General features: G+C 44.8%; 1 protein-coding gene across 2 annotated transcripts in view; it reads left to right on the forward strand.

The window, feature by feature from the left end:
• The window catches only part of vwa8 (von Willebrand factor A domain containing 8), a 481708-nt gene that overhangs the window by 442764 nt on the left and 19197 nt on the right, over window positions 1-19747 (forward strand). For both annotated transcript variants that reach the window (XM_072260837.1, XM_072260836.1), the window contains exons 43-44: window positions 6335-6433; window positions 11966-12204. In XM_072260837.1, coding sequence (XP_072116938.1) covers window positions 6335-6433; window positions 11966-12204 — 338 coding nt within the window. The remainder of the gene's footprint in view (window positions 1-6334; window positions 6434-11965; window positions 12205-19747) is intronic.

A 19747-nucleotide genomic window follows, 5' to 3' on the forward strand; every position in this document is an offset into this window, starting at 1 on the left:
TGACGAGGAGGAGCATGTGAGACGGGTCCGACCACCGCCACGCAGACCCCACTGCGGGCCATGATACGATCTCTGCTACCGGTGTGGTGTGGTAGGTTATTTGGCCTGGGGCTGCCCCCGTACCAGCACCACGCCACAGCTCAGCGCAGCCACCGGGAAACGCCAAGTGGGCAGTGCCGTCCGAATCCTCCAGCAGAACCCCCCCCCCCCCGTTGTCACCCCTCCGGGTGGGCCGTTTTGGTGAAGAGCGAGGCTTATACGTGGACTGAGTGATGGAGGCATCAGATGCCGTGTGTTGGTGGAGATGGGGTCAACCGTAATTTTCATCCGTCCTGGTGTTCTCCCCAACACGGACCAGCTATCCCCGCCTGGGTGGACAATGACGGTGGTCCAGCTGGCAACAGTCACAGGTGACCGTGCGCCGATGTGAGGGAAGAGGAGGCTGCACGTCGCAGTGGGGAGAAACACAGTGGAGCACGAGGTGTGGCTCGCCGACATCTGAGAGTCCTGCATCCTTGGCCTGGACCTGCTGCCCCGCTGGGGGGCCCATGTGAATATGTTGGGGGCAACACTCTACCTCAGCGCTGAAGCTGTGGCTCTCCGAGGGCAGCTCCAGGAAGCGGTCCCAGCGGGAGCAGCAACCACCACCGGTTTCACAGCGGCCCGAGGCGGTGCAGCACACCCGGCAGCGGTCCACCGCAACACAGCTGAACCAGGGACAAGCGACAGTGACAGCGCTTCAGGTGACAGCCAGCAACCACCTCCCCACCGCGGACCAGCAGCTGGGCAGCGAACAGGTGAGCGACCCCGTGTTGGCCCGGGTGAGGGAATGGCTGACTATGGGACAAAGGCCGGAGTGGGCAGAGGTCTCCGCCCTGCACCCCGAGACCAAGGCCTGGTACCCACTGTGGGGAGCACGACGGGTTGCTGTTCAGGCGGAGGCAGTTGTCCGATGGTGACAGACTCCTGCAGCTGGTGGTCCCCGGGGGCTCCACACTACGGTGTTGCGGTCGGTGCATGGGCTGGTGGGGGCTGGCCATCTCAGAGTTGCAAAGGCATTGGGCAGGCTGCGTGAACACTTCTAGTGGCCTGGGTACAGGCAGGACGCGGAGCTGTTTGTGCATGGCTGCGACGCCTGCATGTCCCAGAAGGGGCCGGGCCAACAGTCTGGGGTACCAATGTAGTACATGGTAAGGGCCCCAGTAAGTGTCTACTGCCCCTCCTGGAAGAAGGGACTATCCCCCAGGCTTGGATGCAACTGGAAGGGGCTGGGAGAGGTGCTCGACCGCATCTCTGATGTGGTATATCGGGTGCGGTTACCTGAGCAGCAGAAGGCAGTCATGTTGCACCGGGACCAGCTGGCACCGTGTCAGCTCTTGGCCACCACTAACCCAGCGAGGCTGGAGGAAGGAACTGGCACTCCGGGTGCCCTGCCTCTTGCCCCACAAAATCCACGTGGCAGTGTCCAAGCTCACCAGAACTTTTGGACCTCGCTGTGGACTCTGGGGTTGCCGGGGACAGCTGACCCCTTGGGTGAGGGCAGTGTGATGTTCTGGGTGGGGGCATGGTCGACAGCCGCCCCTGCATTTCCAATGACCAGTACTGTTTATTGTTCTTGTGTTAAAATGCTTTTGTGGGATTATGTTGGGAAATTCCAGTTCGTTTATTGTTACATTTTAGCGTGGGTTATACCGTTATTTGCTTGTGTATTTCTGGGTCACCTGAACTGTAACTGGGGTGTGTGATGGTCACCTTCCCTGTCTGTGTGAGACTGGTTGGGTTCACTCTCTGGGTCATGGTGCCTGGTCTATTTTGTGTTTATCACGATAAAACCGTTGTTGTGTGATAGAGCTTCCTCGTCTGTCATTATGGACCAAATGTTCGCCACAATATGTTCGGCCTTAAGCTGTTTTATAGATTAGCCATATTGAGAAGGTAGATTACTAAAGCTGTGTTCCAAATGATATTCCTTTTAACACAATATGCTATCCACACTAAGATGCTGCTTATCATTGTGAAGAAGGCCATTGCTCTTTAAACAATTTATCAAACCAGTTTCCTGCCAAAGGTGTCATGTTGTAACATTGCTGTCCGTGAGATTCACAGCCAAGTGTAACTTACTGTGTCTCTATAAGCATGTTACTGTTACAGTAAGCACCACTATTCACTGACATTGATCCTTTTCTCAACTCGTGAACCTTTCTTAATCAAGATCTCTGACCTTAACCAAAGGTAGATCAACCCTGCTGTTCAGTAACCACAGCACCATACAATCTACATTAGTTGTGAATGGATGTGAAAATAAATCTACCTGAGGATATGGTTAAAGTTATCAGGAGTAGGGTGTTAACTGCAGAGAGGATGAGAGCCTCGATTGGTGATAACACAAACCAACTATCCAATGCTGTGCTGAAGGATGATGCAAGGTGGTCAATTTGTAATCGTAGGAGCGTAGGAGACTGAGCGGTAACCTTATAGAGATGTATAAAGGGTGAATGGACGCAGTCTTTTTCCCAGAGTAGAAGATTCAAGAACCAGAGGCAAAGATTTTAAGGTGAGAGGGGGGAAAGATTTAGTAAGAACCTGAGGGATTTCCCCACTACCCTTTCACACAGAGAGTGGTGGGTATATGGAACGAACCGCCAGAGAAGCAGGTTTTTTCACCTACCGAGGTTGGATGAGACTAGAACTAGAGGCCATAGGTTAAGGGTGAAATGTAAAATATTGAAGTGGAACCTGGGGGGGAGCTTTTTCACTCAGAGGGTGGTGAGAGTGTGGAACGAGCTGCCAGTGGAAGTGGTGGATGTGGGTTCGATTGCAACATTTAAGAGAAGGTTGGATATGTACATGGATGGGGGAGGAGGGAATATGGAGGGCTACCGTCCCGGTGTGGGTCAGTGGGACTAGGCAGAATAATAGTTGGCACAAACTAAATGTCCTCCAAGAGGACCACAACCTTGTTGTGGTTTGGAGGCTTGCGTGCCTTAATGACCCAGAGAGCTATGTTGGCTGGAGCCAGGGCTTTACACTTTGACTCGTGGTAGGGTTACCCATGCCAAACAGGTCAAAGGGTAGAGGCCAGACTAACAGTGGTCATGGGTCCTCTGGGTTCGGGGGTTCAGCTTTGGGCTAACAACCCTGAATGGTAAAACAAAATTGTTACAGAAACAGCAATGACGAATCCTTCTACATCTGATTGTGATGGTATTCCTTAGTCCAAACCATGACTGACTGTAGTGAAAGCTAAGAGGAAGCTACCGACTTGATGAAGGAAGTCCTGAACACTACCAGAGATGGAGGACCTTCATTGCTGCCCTACATGCCAGTGGGTAATGGGCAGTAAGTACAGACTAAATGTTCTAAAGGTCCTTTTAAGGTGTGCTGTAGGGCTCTATGGTTGAGGCAGATAGAATAATATAATTTAAAAGACACTTTGGCAGGTAGGAAAGGTTTAAAGGGATATAGGTCAAATGGGGTGTTTTGATGGGTATCTTGCTGGGTATGGATATGTTGGGCTGCAAGGCTTGTTGCCATGCTAGATGACCATGTACAAACCACCTTTAGATTTTACTTTTATGTGTTCACACCCACCTGTGATGCAGACAACACTGGCAATGCATTTATTTACTACTCTTCCCTAATTTCCCCTTGGATTAAGGGGTCAGTTAAGAGTCCAGCACATTCAAGGATCTGGAGTCTCCCAAGATTGGATAAGCACAGCAGGTTTCCTGCCAGGATTTGAGAAGATCAGGTGCTCATTTGAAGGTACTTGCTGGAAACGTGTAGAAGAGTGGTGAGCAAGACCGAAAGTGCATGAACTGCTTAAAATCATACACAAATCAGAATTGCAAATACAGACCTTTTGAATATTAATGAAATTCAGGAGGAGATAATGTTGTCAAGATCAAAAAACTTCTGATGACTGGCTTGAACTTGAGGCATGTTGAATGATGCCTGATTTACCATAAGACATAGGAGCAGAATTAGGCCATTCAGCCCATCAAGTCTGCTCCACCATCCATCATGGCTAATTTATTATCCCTCAAAAACCCATTCTTCTGCCTTTGACACCCTGACTAATCAAGAACCTATCAAATTCTGCTTTATGTATACCCAATGACTTTGCCTCCACATCTGTCTGTGGCAATGAATTCCATAGATTAACCACCCTCTGGGTAAATTAATTCCTTTTCATCATAGTTCTAAAGGGACATCTATTAAACTGTTGAATAGCTCCATTAAATGTTTAATGTTTAATAACTGCACACACACTTCTATCACTCATTCCCACCATCCAACGGCCTTTCCAGGTGAGGTAAAATTCATATGCACCTCATCCAACGTCACCTACTGCATTTGTTGCTCTCAAAGACAAGGTTGCTACAAACAGAGTGATTAATTTGGAGTAGTGCAGATATCTCAGAGGGTTATAGGGATTCAGGAAGTCACGGAGAGGATTTCTTCAATTCTCTGGTTTCTACCCATATTCCAAAGGTGTGTGGGTGAATTGGCCATTGTAAGTCACCCCTATTGTGAGGATGGACGGTAGAACCTGGGAAGGGAGTGGTGGAGGGCAGTGGCTGGGATGAGTTGATGGGAATATTGAGAGAATAAAATGAAGTGTAAGTGAATGCTTGATTGTCAGCCTGAACTCAGTGGGCCCAAGGGCCTGTTTCCATTTTGTACCATTGTTGATTCTGGATATTGCTGTTAAGAATTTTTTTGTGTTCTCTACGTTGCAATGACAATACACTTTGAATGTATTTATTTGGTCTTAAACTACTAAGGACCATCCAGGTCCAGAAATGTAATTTCTTTTCTTGTTTTAATTTGAAATTGTATACTGAGATTTCCAGACTGCACACTTCTATTCTGTCTACTGATATTTCAGATATATTATGGTGCTTCAATTTCTCTAGATTGTTTCAACTTTACTTTGAATCCTTGCATCACCTTTTACACTGTTGTGTTCCAGATATCACCAGATCTAACCTTTAACCTAGATTATCTCACCCACTCTGTACTTGCCTTCAGTAGCAACTTGCAAATGTTGTCTGCACCCACACCTGCCCTATCTACATCTGGACAATTGCTACATTAATGTAGGAGCAGTGGGAGGATGTTCACACCCTTGTCACCAGTTCTGTCTTTCAGTTCGATCACTGCAGATCTGTATCTTAATTCCATCCACCTGTCTAGAGGTATCTTTGCCCACTAAACTCCTCTTCATCCTGTCTGTAATCATTCTAATGTGTTGTCAGCTCTACAGTAATTGTAAAGAGATGGCTTCAGTGTGGCAGGAAGCTGGCATTCGTCATTGGAGTGGCACGGTAGAGTAGTGGATGCACACTGCTATTACAGCTTGAGGAGTCAAGAGTTCCGATCTGAGTTTCAATCTGTAAGGAGTCTCTGTACTCCTTCCTGTGTAATGCAGGCGTTTCTCCGGGTGCTCCAATTCCTCCCACAGTCCAAAGACATACAGGGGTAGGCTAATTGGTCACTGTAAATTTTCCCATGATTAGGTTAGGGTTAATTCTGGGCTGTCAGGGATTGCTGTGTGGCACAGCTTGAAGGGCCAGAAGGGCCTATTCTGTGCTCTTTCTCTAAGTAAATAAAATAAGTAAATATCTTTCATGTCTTTTTTCCACCTAAGGATTTGGAAGGAGAAAGCTATAATTTACCAACTTATCCTCTCTCTGCCCTGTCTATGAGAAAGATCTGACAGATAAGTTTAAAGAAAATCCCACGAGATTCTAAAGCTATATTAAGAGTAGCTCCCCTTAGAGTGGCTTGGGAGAGAGTACGTCCCTTTAGAGATCAGCAGGTCCATCTTTGGCTCAAACCACAGGAGATGGGTTGGATTTTTAACAAATGCTTCTCTTGGGTGCTTAGTGAGAATAAAATCATGGTTACTCATGAGATAAGGGAAGGTGCATTTTACCAGGGAGGAAGTATTTGCAGCTATACGGTGTATTCAGATGGATAAATCTCCAGAGCCAAACCAAATGCATTCCTGGATTTTGTGGGAAGCTAGAGAAGAAATGGCAGAGGCCCTTATAGAGATAATTGCTTTATTGTTAATGTTTAGGCTCAAGAGCAGATGAAGGGTCTTACCCTGAAACATTAGCTGCTATTTCCTCCACAGATACTGCCTGACCAGCTGAGTTCCTCCAGCAGTTGGTGATTGAAAAAATACCACGTGCGGTGAGGTGGTTCACTGCCATGTGTTCAGTTGTATTTAGGAACGAACAGAAAAAGCTGGCTTTTATTGTGACCTTGCACTGATTAAAGGAAAGAAAATTACTCTATCTGATGGTTTATTTTATCTTTTCAGTATGACATTGTTGGTCACTCAGGAGATGGATTCAACATCGAACTAGTCCGAAGTGAACATCTTCCCAGAAACAACAAGGAGAGACTGCGGATTATTAAGGTAATTTGAGTATGGCTGAAATCGGTTTCTGTTGTCAAGATTCCCTGAATCAGGTCTGAACCTTAAGAAATATATGGCAAGTCAACAGATGATTTTAAACCTGAGGTTTAATGGATTTTTGTTGATAAAAATGTGGAATGTGGGGCCAAGGAGGGTGAATGAAATTAAGATCCTAATTAGACAAGATCACATTGTTAAATAGGTTCAGGGTACCCAGTTAGATAAGGTTGATGTCTCTGTTTGCCCATTGGTTTGTGGGTGGAACTCAGAGGATAGGCTAACTGCATCCCTAACAAGTTGACAAAAGGCCTTCCAGAATTGAGATGTGAATTGCAGACCATGGTCTGAGACAATATCCCAGGCAAACCATGTACCCAGAAAATATTTCATAACATAAAATTGGCCTTCACCGAAGCTGTAAAAAGTTTGGGGAGAGGAACAAAGTGGCTTGCCTTTGAGAATTGGTTCACCACAACCATAATAACAGTATTCCCCCGTGATGGAGAAAGAAAAGTGATAAAAATACATCGAAATATGAGACCAGGGACGAGTGGGAATAGGTAAAGGTTGTAAGAGACCTTGGAGTAGTGATCTAGGTTCCTTATTCAGGCATACACATTGCATGTCAGTCATAGTCCTTGATGTCCTTGGTTATGCCTAGCCACCAGCATTGCCTCTTAATGAATTCTAATGTATGTGAAATTCCAGGGCGCCTGACCACGTTAGAGGCATGTTCCCAATTCAATACCTTGGAGCAAACCAGGTCAGGAATGAAGATACAGCCAGGAGGCCCATTGCCTGGATCGACTGCATGTTGTTCCTGGGCCTTTCACACAATAGAATTGATCTCCCATCTAATAGGAACCATCAGCCTTGAACTGGGAAGAATGGTCTCTGGTACTTCTTCCTTGTCGGGTGTATCAAACTGTCTAGAGAGTGTGTCCGGTTTCTGATTCTTGGAACCAGGTCTGTAAGTTAAAGTTAAAGTCTGTCACGAGCCTTGTGGCCCATCAGGCCAGTGTTTATGTCGGTTTCCGTGGCGTGAAGCGACTGAGAGTACGAGACTCCCCCCCCCCCCGGGTAGGATGCCAGTCTATCAGGAGGTTAACCCCCAGCATTTTTGCCGGTACCCATTCTCAGCTGGGTAGAGTAGAGCATTGTGTGGTTAAGTGCCTTGCTCAAGGACACACACGCGGCCCTGGCCAAGGCTTGAACCCACAACCTTCAGATCGCTAGTCCAACGCCCTAACCACTTGGCCACGCGCCACACCAAGGTCTGTAAGTTATAGTAAAATTAAACTAATTGAAAAACAATGACCAACTTGCCTGCCAGGAGTTCAGCCTCCTTGCTTCTTGGATATAAGCACATCTGCGGGAAGTAGACAGACAGGGTCACAGGATTTGCCCCCTTCAACCAATGTCTCCATTCTTCAAGCACAGCACGCAACTCCCTGTTGCCATTATTATAGATCCCCTTGGCAGGAGAGAGATGTTTTGAAAAGATAGCACATGGATGTAATTTCTGGTCAGAGATGGTTCATTGAGAGAGCCTGGTTCCTACTACAATGTCCGAGGTGTCAACCTTCCACTACAAAAGGTAGGTTCAGATGAAGGGCTGTGGTAAATCTGTTTTTAAGGTCACAGAAAGCGGTTTCTGCCTCTGGAATACAATGCAAAGGCCCTAAGGTTGGTAAGTGGAGCTGCAATAGAACTGAAGTTGTGAATGAAGCAACAATAGAAACTGGCAAACCCTAAGAAATGTTGGACTGTTTAATCGACATAGGCTGTGGCCAGTTCTGTACAGCATGTGTCTTCTCAGGGTCCCTCTGTAAATCCCCTCTGGAAGTGGCAGATCCAAGGAAAGAAACTTGGGGAACGTGGAACTCTCCCTTCTCAAATATTACAAAAGGTTGATTCTCCAATAGATGTTGAAAAACACGCTATACACATTGTACACATTCCTGAAGCAATTGAGAAAAAATAAGAATATCATTCCAATAAACAAATACAAAGTGGTTGAGCTACACACATGAAAGTTGCTGGTGAACGCAGCAGGCCAGGCAGCATCTCTAGGAAGAGGTACAGTCGACGTTTCAGGCCGAGACCCTTTATCAGGACGGTTGAGCATTTCTCAGAGTACATCATTGATGAACTTTTGAAAGACCGTTCAAGCGTTCACTAAGCCAAATGGCATCACCAAATACTCATCATGACCAGTGGGAGTGTTGAAAGCCGTCTTCCATTCATCTTCCTTTCGAATCCAGATAAGGTTTTAGGCATTCCAGAGATCAAGCTTCATGAAGACCATTGCTCTCTGTAGTAGTTCAAATGCCATATTCATAAGAGGGAGTGGATACCGGCTCTTAATAGTAAACTTAGTCTGACCCCTGTAATCAATACATGGTCTCAATCCGCCATCCTTCTTACATACAAGAAAGAATTCTATTTCAGTAGATGAAGTGGACAGTCAAATAAACCCAGATGCCAATGCCTCCTTAACATACTCCTTCATAGCTTGTCTCTCTGGAAGGGATAAGGAATAGAGCCTCCCTGGGTAGGACAAGTACCTGGTAGCAAGTCAATAGTGCAGTCATAGTCTCAATGTGGAGGAAACGTTGTGGCTGTCTTCTTGCTAGATACATCCAGCAAGTCCAAATATCCTGGAGGCACACTAGACAACTCAGTTGACTTAGATTCCAGTTCTGAGGAGTCAGAAGGCAACTAATGACATACGACCAATGACTCCACAGCAGATATCGTCAAACATCATGCTGGCACCTCAAAATTGGACTGGTATCTCGGAAACTTTAGGAAGACAATTATTCAGGCTTAAGGTTGACCAACCCTAAATGATGCCAGAAGACCAATTAATACATGGATTGTGGAAAAGTAACCACAGGTAACCAAGGGTTAAGGGAATATTTGGAGAGTGAATAAGGTGGAATCATCATCTTGTGCATACCAATTGGTAACTTGAGAGGAACGGGAAGATAATAAATTTGTCCAAGTCCCAACAGTCTCCCGTCCAGGGCCATAGCAGTGAGTGGCTGGTTGAGACATAATTAAGGAATTTGGATCCTCTCAGCCAGTCCAAGATCTAAAAAATTCCCTGACGAACCAAAGACTACCAAGGGGATGTTGATGCCCCCCCCCCAAGACATCATGGAAGGTAACATCACTCTGGAATTTGTCGGACCTGGAGAGACGGTCACAGTTCCCCCCTCAATGGATGAGCCTGGAAGTTCTCCCAACAACTTGGGACAAGATACTTGAAAGCGGCCAGCCCTACCACAGAATAAGCAGCTTCTCTGCTTTATGTCTGTCCCTCTCTGCTGGCAGAGCCAGGTTCTTCCCAATTGCATAGGCTGCTCTGGAGAAGACTGCAAGAATCTGGGTCGAGTCTTATTGTGGAACCAGAGGAAGCACTGGGTGATTTTGAGAGCCAGCTCACTGGGCGAACTGGCTACACCACTCTGTCCTTCTCTTGGACATGCAATTATCAATTCTAATAATCGTATCCATAAGCTCCTCCAAATCTCCTACTGGTTCAGTGGTCACTAGGACATCCTTAAGTTGGTCATTTAATCCTCATTGAAAAAGGGCAACCGATGCCTCCGTGTCTCACCCACTCTCTGCTGCCAGGGTCCAGAACTCAATTGAGTAGTCGGCAGTGGACCGAGACCCCTTACACAAATGGAGGAGTCTCTTAGCTGCCTCTGGATCCCCGGCAGGGTGAAAGAAAACCCTCCTCATAGTTCTTAAAATTAAATTGATATCAAAACACATGGCAGAGTCCTCCTTCAATAAGGACTTGGCCCATGAAAGGGCCCACCACCCTGCACTGGTCTGAAGAGTTCATGACATACTGCTTGGGTAAAGTAACTGTTTTTGAGTCTAGTGGTCCTGCTGTCGATGCTGTGTAGCCTCCTCCTTGATGGAAATGGAGCAAGTAGTCCATGATCAAGGTAGGTGAGATCCTTTATGATATTACTGGTCTTTTTTCTGTACCTTTTACCTTTCTGTATATATGCCCTTGATGGTATATACAGTGAAGTGTTGCAGAATTTTAATTACCCATTGTAGAGCCTTCCTGCCTGCCGCAGTACATTTTTCGTACGACGCAGTGATGCAGCATCGTTGGTCCTGTTATTCCTTGATGTTCCCTAGGAACCTATTGTTCATGGTGTATGTCCTAGCTCCATTAGTGCTCCCAGATGCATCATCTCACATTTAGCAGGATGGAACTCCTTGTGCCATTTCTAGGCCCATTTCATCATCACATCAATATCTGTAGCCTAAGACTATTCTCCAGATTATTAACAACTCCATCAATATTCATGTCAACTGCAAATTTCCTGACCATACCTCTTTATCCACATCCAAATCATTCTACAGTTTCATTATTACAAACAGCCAGGGATCCTGCACAAATCCTGATCCTCTTGATCATTACTATCTGTGACTCTCTAACAACAGAGTCATACAGCATGAAAACAGGCCCTTCAGCCCTACTAGTCCATGCTGACCGAGATGTCTATCCAGCTTATAGCCTACCAAACCTTTCTTATCCATGTACTGTACCTGTCCAACTACCTTTTAGAAGTTGTTATTTTACCTGGCTCAGCTGCTTCCTCTGGCAGTCCATTCCACTTACGTACTGCCCTCTGTGTAAAACAAGTTGTCCCTCAAGTTTCTGTGATTGTTCCCCTCTTATCTGAAACATATACCCTCTGGTTCTTGATATTCCAACCCTGGGAAAAAAACATGAGTAGCTTCACTATCTCTATGGTTATCACAATTTTATACACCTCTATAAAATCACCTCTTGGTCTGTGCTCAGATGGCAAAAGTCATAGCCTGCCCATCTTCTCCCTATAAATTGGTCCCTCAAGTCCTGGCAATGTCCTTATAAGTCTTTTCTGAACTCTTTTCAGTTGAATAACATCTCTCCTATATCAGGACAATCAAAACTGAACACAGTACTAAAGTGCAGCTACACCAGCAGCTCGTTACAACTGCTTCATGACTTCCCAGGTCCTATAGTCAGGGCCCTGATTGATGAAGACCAGCATACCAAAAGCCTTCTTCACTACCCTGTGTACATGTGCTTCTACTTTCAGGGAACCATGTACCTGAACTCCTAAGTTATTTTGTTCTACAACACATCCAGTGTGGATTTGACTTTGCAAAATGCAACACCTTACATTTAAGTGAATCAAAACCCAATTGCCATTCCTTGGCCTGCTTATTCAGCTGAACAAAATCATACCAGTTCTCATTTGCACTCAAACTCCCAATTCCTGCTGACACGCTTGCAATGTCACCCACTCTGTGCCTTCAGCCAGTATTCCTCTGTGACTCCCAATCATGTGAAAGTTGTAATAACAATTCACATGCTCAGTTATTGACAGGAAATACTGGTGAGAGATTACCACAAGAGTCTAGTCCTATCAATATCAGAGGTGTACATTCCACTTTGGAGTTTGTGTGAGAGAGAGAGATCTGTTACTGATAAATGTCTTTCTATTTTAGACAATGTATGCCCATGCCCAGTTTTGTATGAGTGGAGACCACACTCTTGAAGGAACAGAACACGCCATCCAAGAGGTTGCCAAAGAAGAGGCAGATGAACATTTTGTCATTGTGCTGAGTGATGCTAACTTAGAGCGATATGGTATCAGCTCCACAAGGTTTGCCCGGGCTCTGACCTGCAATCCTCAAGTTAATGCCTTTGCCATTTTCATTGGATCCCTGGGTGACCAAGCTGAGAGGTATTTACCCTACAGTTGTGAATTTTGTTTGCTTTGACTCAGTACTTTTCACATTCTCACCAAATATTTAATTTATCTTTGAAGATCATGTTCAAGTCCCACTCCAGAGACCTGAGCTCAGACTTCAGACAAATACTTCAGTGTGAGCTGAGGAGATGCTCCACTGTTCATTTTTCAGATATGATATTAAACCTAGGACTAGCTTAGTGTTTGTTTGACTCTTCAGAAATGTCAAATCAAATTGAGTTTATTGTCACATGCACAAGTATGGTGAGGTATAGGTACAATTAAAAACTTACTAGCAGAAACGTCACTGGCAGGTAGATTCAAGCATCAACGTATAGATTATAAATTCTGTATAAATTATACAAGACAGTGTTGAAAAAAAATTGCAAAATAAGACATTAATGCAAAAGAAAACACAATCAAATCCATGATCGTGCAAGAGATGCTTCGTGGTGTTCCATTGCTGAAGTGGGATTGGGGGAGTGCAGCTCAGTTGCAAAAGCTGATGGTTGTATCTGTTCCTACAAATACCAGACTCCACCAGTCTCTGTCACCATTTCAACTCTTCCCTCTTCCACCCTTCCTCATCTGGACTCACAGCCCATGGAGTATTTTTTCAAAATGTACAACTGTTGTAACAATAAGAAGCACACTATAATTCCACCTTACGTGTATCTCCCCAGGACAGTTCACTGTAGGGGAGGGAAGTGGAGGCCACTCTACCGAACTGGAGGAGATTCACCAGGATGGAGAGGAGCGGAGGGTGGGTGCAGGCAGATCTAATAGAGATGGACAAGCTTATGAGGGACATGGGTAGTGTGAATAATGACCCTCCCCCCCCCCCCCCACATATCAGTGGTGTGTAAAACTAGAGAACATGGGTTTAATATATGGAGCAGGAGGCAGGAGGAGGATCTGGGGAAGTTTTTTTTCCATCCAGAGGGTGGTTAGATTCTGGTATGTACTGTCCAAGAGTGTGGTGGAGGCAGAGACTCTCACAACCTTTAAGAAATATCATAATTTTCTATACCTTTATCAAATCTCCCCTACACTCTAGGCAATAAAGTCCTAACCTATTCAACTTTTCCTTATAACTCTGGTGCTCAAGTTCCAGAAACATCCTTGTAAATTTTCCCTACACTCTTTCAATTTTATTTACATCTTTCCTATAGATTAGTGACCAGAACTGCACACAATACTCCAAATTAGGTCTCATCAACATCTTATTCAACTTTAACATAACCATAACAGATAAAATATAGGAGCAGAAATAGGCCATTTGGCCCATCGAGCTTCTCCACCATTTCATCATGACTGATCAAATTTTCCTCTCATCCCCAATCTCCTGACTTCCCTCCCTGAATCCCTTCATGGCCTGACCAATCAAGAATCTATCAACCTCTGCCTTAAATATACATAAAGACTTGGCCTTCACAGCTTCCTATGGCAAAAAATTCCACAGATTCACCACTCTCTGGCTAAGGAAGTTCCTCATCGTCCTCGTTCTAAAAGGATGTCCCTGCATTCTGAGTCATTAATCTTAGACTCTCCCACCACAGGAAACATCCTCTCCACACCCACTCTATCAAGGCGTTTCACCATTTGCTAGGTTTCAATGAAATCATCCCTCATTCTTCTGAATTGTAGTGAATACAAGCCCAGCGCCATCAAACGCTCTTCATGTGACAAGTCATTTAATCCTGGAATCATTTTCGTGAACCTCCTTTGAACCCTCTCCAATTTCTGCACATCCTTTCTAAGATGAGGTGCCCAAAACTGCTCACAGTACTCCAAATGAGACCTCACCAATGCCTTATAAAGTCTCAACATTACCTCCTTGCTTTTATATTCTAGTCCTCCTGAAATGTATGCTATCATTGCAAATAGCCTTCCTCACCACAGACTCAACCCATAAATTAACCTTTATGAAATCCTGCACAAAGATTCCCAAGTCCCTTTGTGCCTCGCTTTTTTTTCTCTCCATTTAGAAGATTGTCAACCCTTTCATTTCTTCTGTTGCATGACCGTACACTTCCTGACACTGTATTCCATCTGCCATTTCTTTGCCCATTCTCCTAATCTGTCTAAGTCCTTCTGTAGCTCTCTACTTCCTCAAAGCTACCTACCCCTTTACCTATCTTTATATCGTCTGCAAACTTTCAATCATCCAAATCCAGGATCCTCTGTAAGCAAGTTTGTACGTAGCTTTGCATGTGTGCATGGATTTCCTTCAGGTGACCTGGTTTCCTTTCACGGTACAAAGATATACCAGTTAGTCAGTTAATTAGTCATTGTAAATTGTCCCATGATTAGGCTAGGGTTAAATAAGTGAGTTGCTGGGCATTGAGGCTCAAAGGGTCAGAAAGGTCTGTTCCATGCTGTATCTCTAAATAAAAAAATAAAGATCCCAAATCCTGTATTCAGCACTTTGATTTATGAAGGCCAATGTGTCAAAAGCTCTCTTTATGACCCTATCTACCTGCGATACCACTCTTAAGGAATTACAGATCTGTTTTCCCAGATTCCACTGATCTACCACACTCCGCAGCGCCCTACCACTCACTGTGCAAGTCCTCCTCTGGTTTGTCTTCCCTAAGTGAACACCTCACACTGGTCTGCATTAAATTCCAATGGCCATTTTTCAGATCCTGAAATAAACTTTGAAAGCCTTTCTCGCCGTCCAATGCACTCCCAATCTTGATGTCATCTGCAAATTTGCTGATCCAATTTACCACATTATCATCCAGATCATTGATATAGATGACAAACAACAATGGATTCAGCACCAATCCCCGCTGCACACCGCTAGTTACAGGCCAGTCAGAGAGGCAACCATCTACTACCATTTTCTGGCCTCTCCCACAAAGCCAATGTCAAATCCAATTTACTACCTCATCTTGAATACCAAATGATTGAAGCTTCTTGACGTTGCCAAAGCCCTTGCTAAGGGCCATGTAAACAACATCCCCTCCCATTCGCTCATCAATTTTCCTGCTAACTTCCTCAATAAAACTCTGTAAGATTGGTTAGACATGACCTGCCACACACAAAGCAACGTTGACTATCCCTAATTAATCCCTGTCTATCCAAATAGTTATATATCCAGTCTCTGAGAATACCTTCCAGTAACTTACCGCTAATGATGACAGGCTTACTAGCCTATAATTTAGAGCCTTTCTTAAACAACGGAACAACAGTAGCTATCCTCCAAGCCTTTGGCACTTCACCCATGGCTACGGATATTTTAAATACCTCTGCTAGGGCCCCTGCTATTTCTGCATTAGCCTCCTACAAGATATAAGGAAAACACTTTGTCAGGCCCTGAGTATTCAGCCACCATAATTTATTCAAGACAGAAAACATCTCCTTCTCTGTAAACCATATACAGTCCATGACCTCACTACTATTGTGCCTCACTTGTATACACTCTGTGTTCATCGCCCAAGTACAGATACAAAACATCAATGTAATATTTTGGCTTCTGATGTCCAAGTGGACCAGATTCGTCCATTGCTGTCCTTTTGCTCGTAATATATCTGAGGAATACCTTAGGATTCTCCTTCACCTTGTCTGCTAGGGCAAACTCATGCCTCCTGATTTCCTTCTTGTGTTCTCTTGCATTTCTTATACTCCTTAAGTACTTCATTAGTTCCTTCCTGCCCATACCTGCTATGCACCTCCTTCTTCTTCTTAACCAAGGCCTCAATATCTCTCTAAAACCTAGGTTCCTTAAACCTGTTATCCTTGCTTCTTATTCTGACAGGAACATACAAACAATGTACTCTCAAAATTTCATCTTTGAAGGCCTCCCCCTTACCAAGAACACCTTTGCCAATAAAAAGCCTGTCATAATCCAAACATGCCAGATCCTTTCTGATGCCATCAAAATTGACCTTTATCCAATTTAGAATCTCATCCAGAGCACCAGACCAATACTTCTCCATAATAATTATTTGGAAACTAATGACATTGTGATTACTAAATCCAAAGTGTTGTTTTTTAAACAAAATAAACTTTATTCATAATGAAAAAATATTTACATAAACCATTCAATGGCTTTTCATTCTTTACATTTATAGTCAATGCTTTCCATACTGTTCTATTACATTCATACACATCAAGATCCAGTATTGCATTCCCTCTAGTTGGGACCTCTATATATTGATTAAGGAAACTTTCCTGAACACATATGAGAAACTCTATCCCATCCAACCCATTTATAGTAAGAGAGTCCCAGTGAACTGTCGGCAATCTCTCAACAAATTTGTTCCTCTGAATCCTGCTGACTATTAGGTGGTCTATAATATAATCCCATTAATTTGGTTATACCTTCCTTATTCCTCAGTTCCAACCATATAGCCTCAGTAGGCGAGGCCTCCAGTCTGATCTTTACTGAGCACTGCCGTGACATTTTCCCTGACTAGTAATGCCATCTCTCCCCCTTTATTCCCTCCCTCTCTATCATGTTTAAAGCAGTGGAACCTCAGGACATTGAGCTGCCAGTTCTGCCCTCCTGCCACCAAGGTCTCATTCATGGCTACAGTGTCATAATTCCACATGCTGATCTATGCTGTAAGCTCATTCACCTTTCCTACAATATTCTTTATGTTGAAGTAGATGCACTCTGAACATTATTTAAGATACCACGGTAATGTAGTGGTCATGATAATGCCTCAACTCTGCCCAACGCTATTATAGCCCATGGCATTCTGGAATATGGAGTTCATTCCAGTGCCATCTGTAAGGAGTTTGTTCCCCTCCTCCACCACTCTCCTTCATCTGGTGGAACTGGTCCTTACATTAAACAATTTCTCTTTCAGCTCCTCCCACCTTCTCCAAACCCAAGGTGTAGCCATGGGCAGCCACATAGGCCCCAGCTATGCCTGCCTTTGCAATGGCTATACGGAGCAGTCCATGTTCCAATTCTTTCTGCAGTACATTGAGGACTGCATCGGTGCTGCTTCATGCACCCATGTTGAGCTCGTCAATTCCATCAATTGCCTCCAACTTCCACTCTGCCTTTGAATTCACTTGGTCCATTTCTGACACCCCTCTCCCCTTTCTCGATCTCTGTCTCCACCTCTGAAGATAAACTGTCAACCGATATCTGTTATAAACCTACTGATTCCCATGACTGTCTTGACAATACATTTTCCCATTATGTCTGCTGTAAAAATGCCATTTCCTTTTCTCAATTCCTTTGACTCCATTGCATTTGTTCCCAGAATGAGGCTTTCCATACATCAGAGATGTCCTCCTCCTCCTCCTTCAAAGAATGGGGTTTCCCTTCTTCCAGCATTGATGCTATCCTCACCTGCATCTCTTCCTGTTCCTGGACAAACACACTGACATCACCTTCCCTCCACCTTAACAAGATCAGCGTTCTTCTCGTCCTAATCTACCGCTCCCTATGTCTCTGCATCCGACACATCATTCTGCACAGTTCCACCATCTTCAAAGCAATCCTACCAGCAAACATATCCTTACCTCCCTCCTACAGCTCTCCACTGATTGCTCACTCTGTGATTCCCTTGTCCTTTCGTCCTTCCCCAATTATCTCCCTCCTGGCATTTATCCCTGCAAGTGTAAGAAGTACTACACCTGCCTATTCACCTCCTCCCTCACCTCCATTCAGGGACCCAAACAGTCCTTCCAGGTGAGGCAACACTTCACCTGTGAACCTGTTGGGATCGTCTACTACATCCACTGCTCCCAATGCAACCTCCTCTACGTTAGAGAGACCCAACATAGATTGGGGACCGCATTGCCAAACACCTCCACTCCATCCGCAAAAAGCAGGATTTCCCGGTGGCCAACCATTTTAATTCCAATCCCCATTCCCTTTCCAGCATGTCAGTCCATGGCCTCCTCTTCTGCCATGATGAGGTACTTTCAGGTTGGAGAAGCAACACCTCATATTCTATCTCGATAACCTCCAAACTGATGCATGAACATCGATTTCTCCACCTTCCAATTTTCCCCCTCCCTCTTCCCTCTTCTTAAATTCTCCAATCTAGACTCTTATCTCTTCTCCTCGCTGCCCATCACTTCACCCTGGTGCCTCCTCCTCCTTCCCTTTCTCCCATCACCACTCCTTCATCAGGTCAGAACAATGGCACCTCCTTGACCTGCTGAGGTCAATGTCTTTTGTGCTTTAGGATAAGGAATTCCAGATGAGGGGAGATCTTACTGAAAGATATAAGATCCCAAATGGGCACAAGAGGGTAGATATTTCCACAAGTGGGAGAGTCCCAACAAAGGAATATAGTTACAATATGGGATAGTTATTTTAACCTGTTTGGCAATTTCCCCTTGCAGAGGGTGGTGAATCTCTAGAATTCTCTATCGTAGAGGGGTGTGGTGGCTGGATCCCCGGAAACTGCCACAGAACAGGAGTTGAGACCTGGGGTAGATCAACTATGATCATATTGAATGGTGGGGCAGGCTTGGTAGAATGAGCAGCCCACTCCTGCCCCTGTTTTCTTGTGCTCTTCTGGCCAAATCAGAATGGCATGTTCAGAACAAGAGGCTAACCTTAAAATTCAAGGTAGATAATCAGGGAGGTTCCAGGAATCATTTATGTACATATGGGCAAGGGAAAGACTGGGTTTAGATGATATTTCACAAGAGATAGATAAGTTTCTTATCAAGGAAACTTATTGAAATTAATGGGACTAAAGTCAGTAGATGGAAACATAGACACGTAGAAAACATACAGCACAGTACAGGCCCTTCGGCCCACAAAGCTGTGCCGAACATGTCCCTACCTTAGAACTACCTAGGCTTTACCCATAGCCCTCTATTTTTCTAAGCTCCATGTAGCCATCCAGGAGTCTCTTAAAAGACCCTATCGTTTATGCCGCCGCCGGCAGCCCATTCCACGCACTTACCACTCTCTGCGTAAAAAACTTACCCCTGACATCTCCTCTGCACCTTAAAACTATGCCCTCTAGTGCTAGCCATTTCAGCCCTGGGTAAAAGCCTCTGACTATTCACACGATCAATGCCTCTCATTATCTTGTACACCTCTATCAAGTCACCTCTCATCCTCCGTCGCTCCAAGGAGAAAAGGCCGAGTTCACTCAACCTATTCTCATAAGGCATGCTCCCCATTCCAGGCAACGTCCTTGTAAATTTCCTCTGCACCCTTTCTATGGTTTCCACGTCCTTCCTATAGTGAGGCGACCAGAATTGAGCACAGTACTCCAAGTGTCAGTATTACAGTTGAACAAAGGGAACTATGGAGCTATGAGGGAAGAGCTGGCCAAAGTTCAATGGAACAATACCCTAGCAGGGATGACAGTGGAACAGCAATGGTAAGGGTTTCTGGGAATAATGCGGAAGGTGCAGGATCAGTTCGTTCCAAAGTAGAAGAAAGATCCTACGGGGAGTAAGGGGAGGCCGTGGCTGACAAGGGAAGTAATGGACAGTATAAAAATAAAAGAGAAGAAGTATAACATAGCAAAGGCGAGTGGGAAGCCGGAGGATTAGGAAACTTTTAAAGAGCAACAGAAGGTAACTAAAAAGGAAATACATG

This window comes from Mobula birostris, chromosome 6 (genome assembly GCF_030028105.1).
Source record: "Mobula birostris isolate sMobBir1 chromosome 6, sMobBir1.hap1, whole genome shotgun sequence".
Classification (NCBI taxonomy): Eukaryota; Metazoa; Chordata; class Chondrichthyes; order Myliobatiformes; family Myliobatidae; genus Mobula; species Mobula birostris.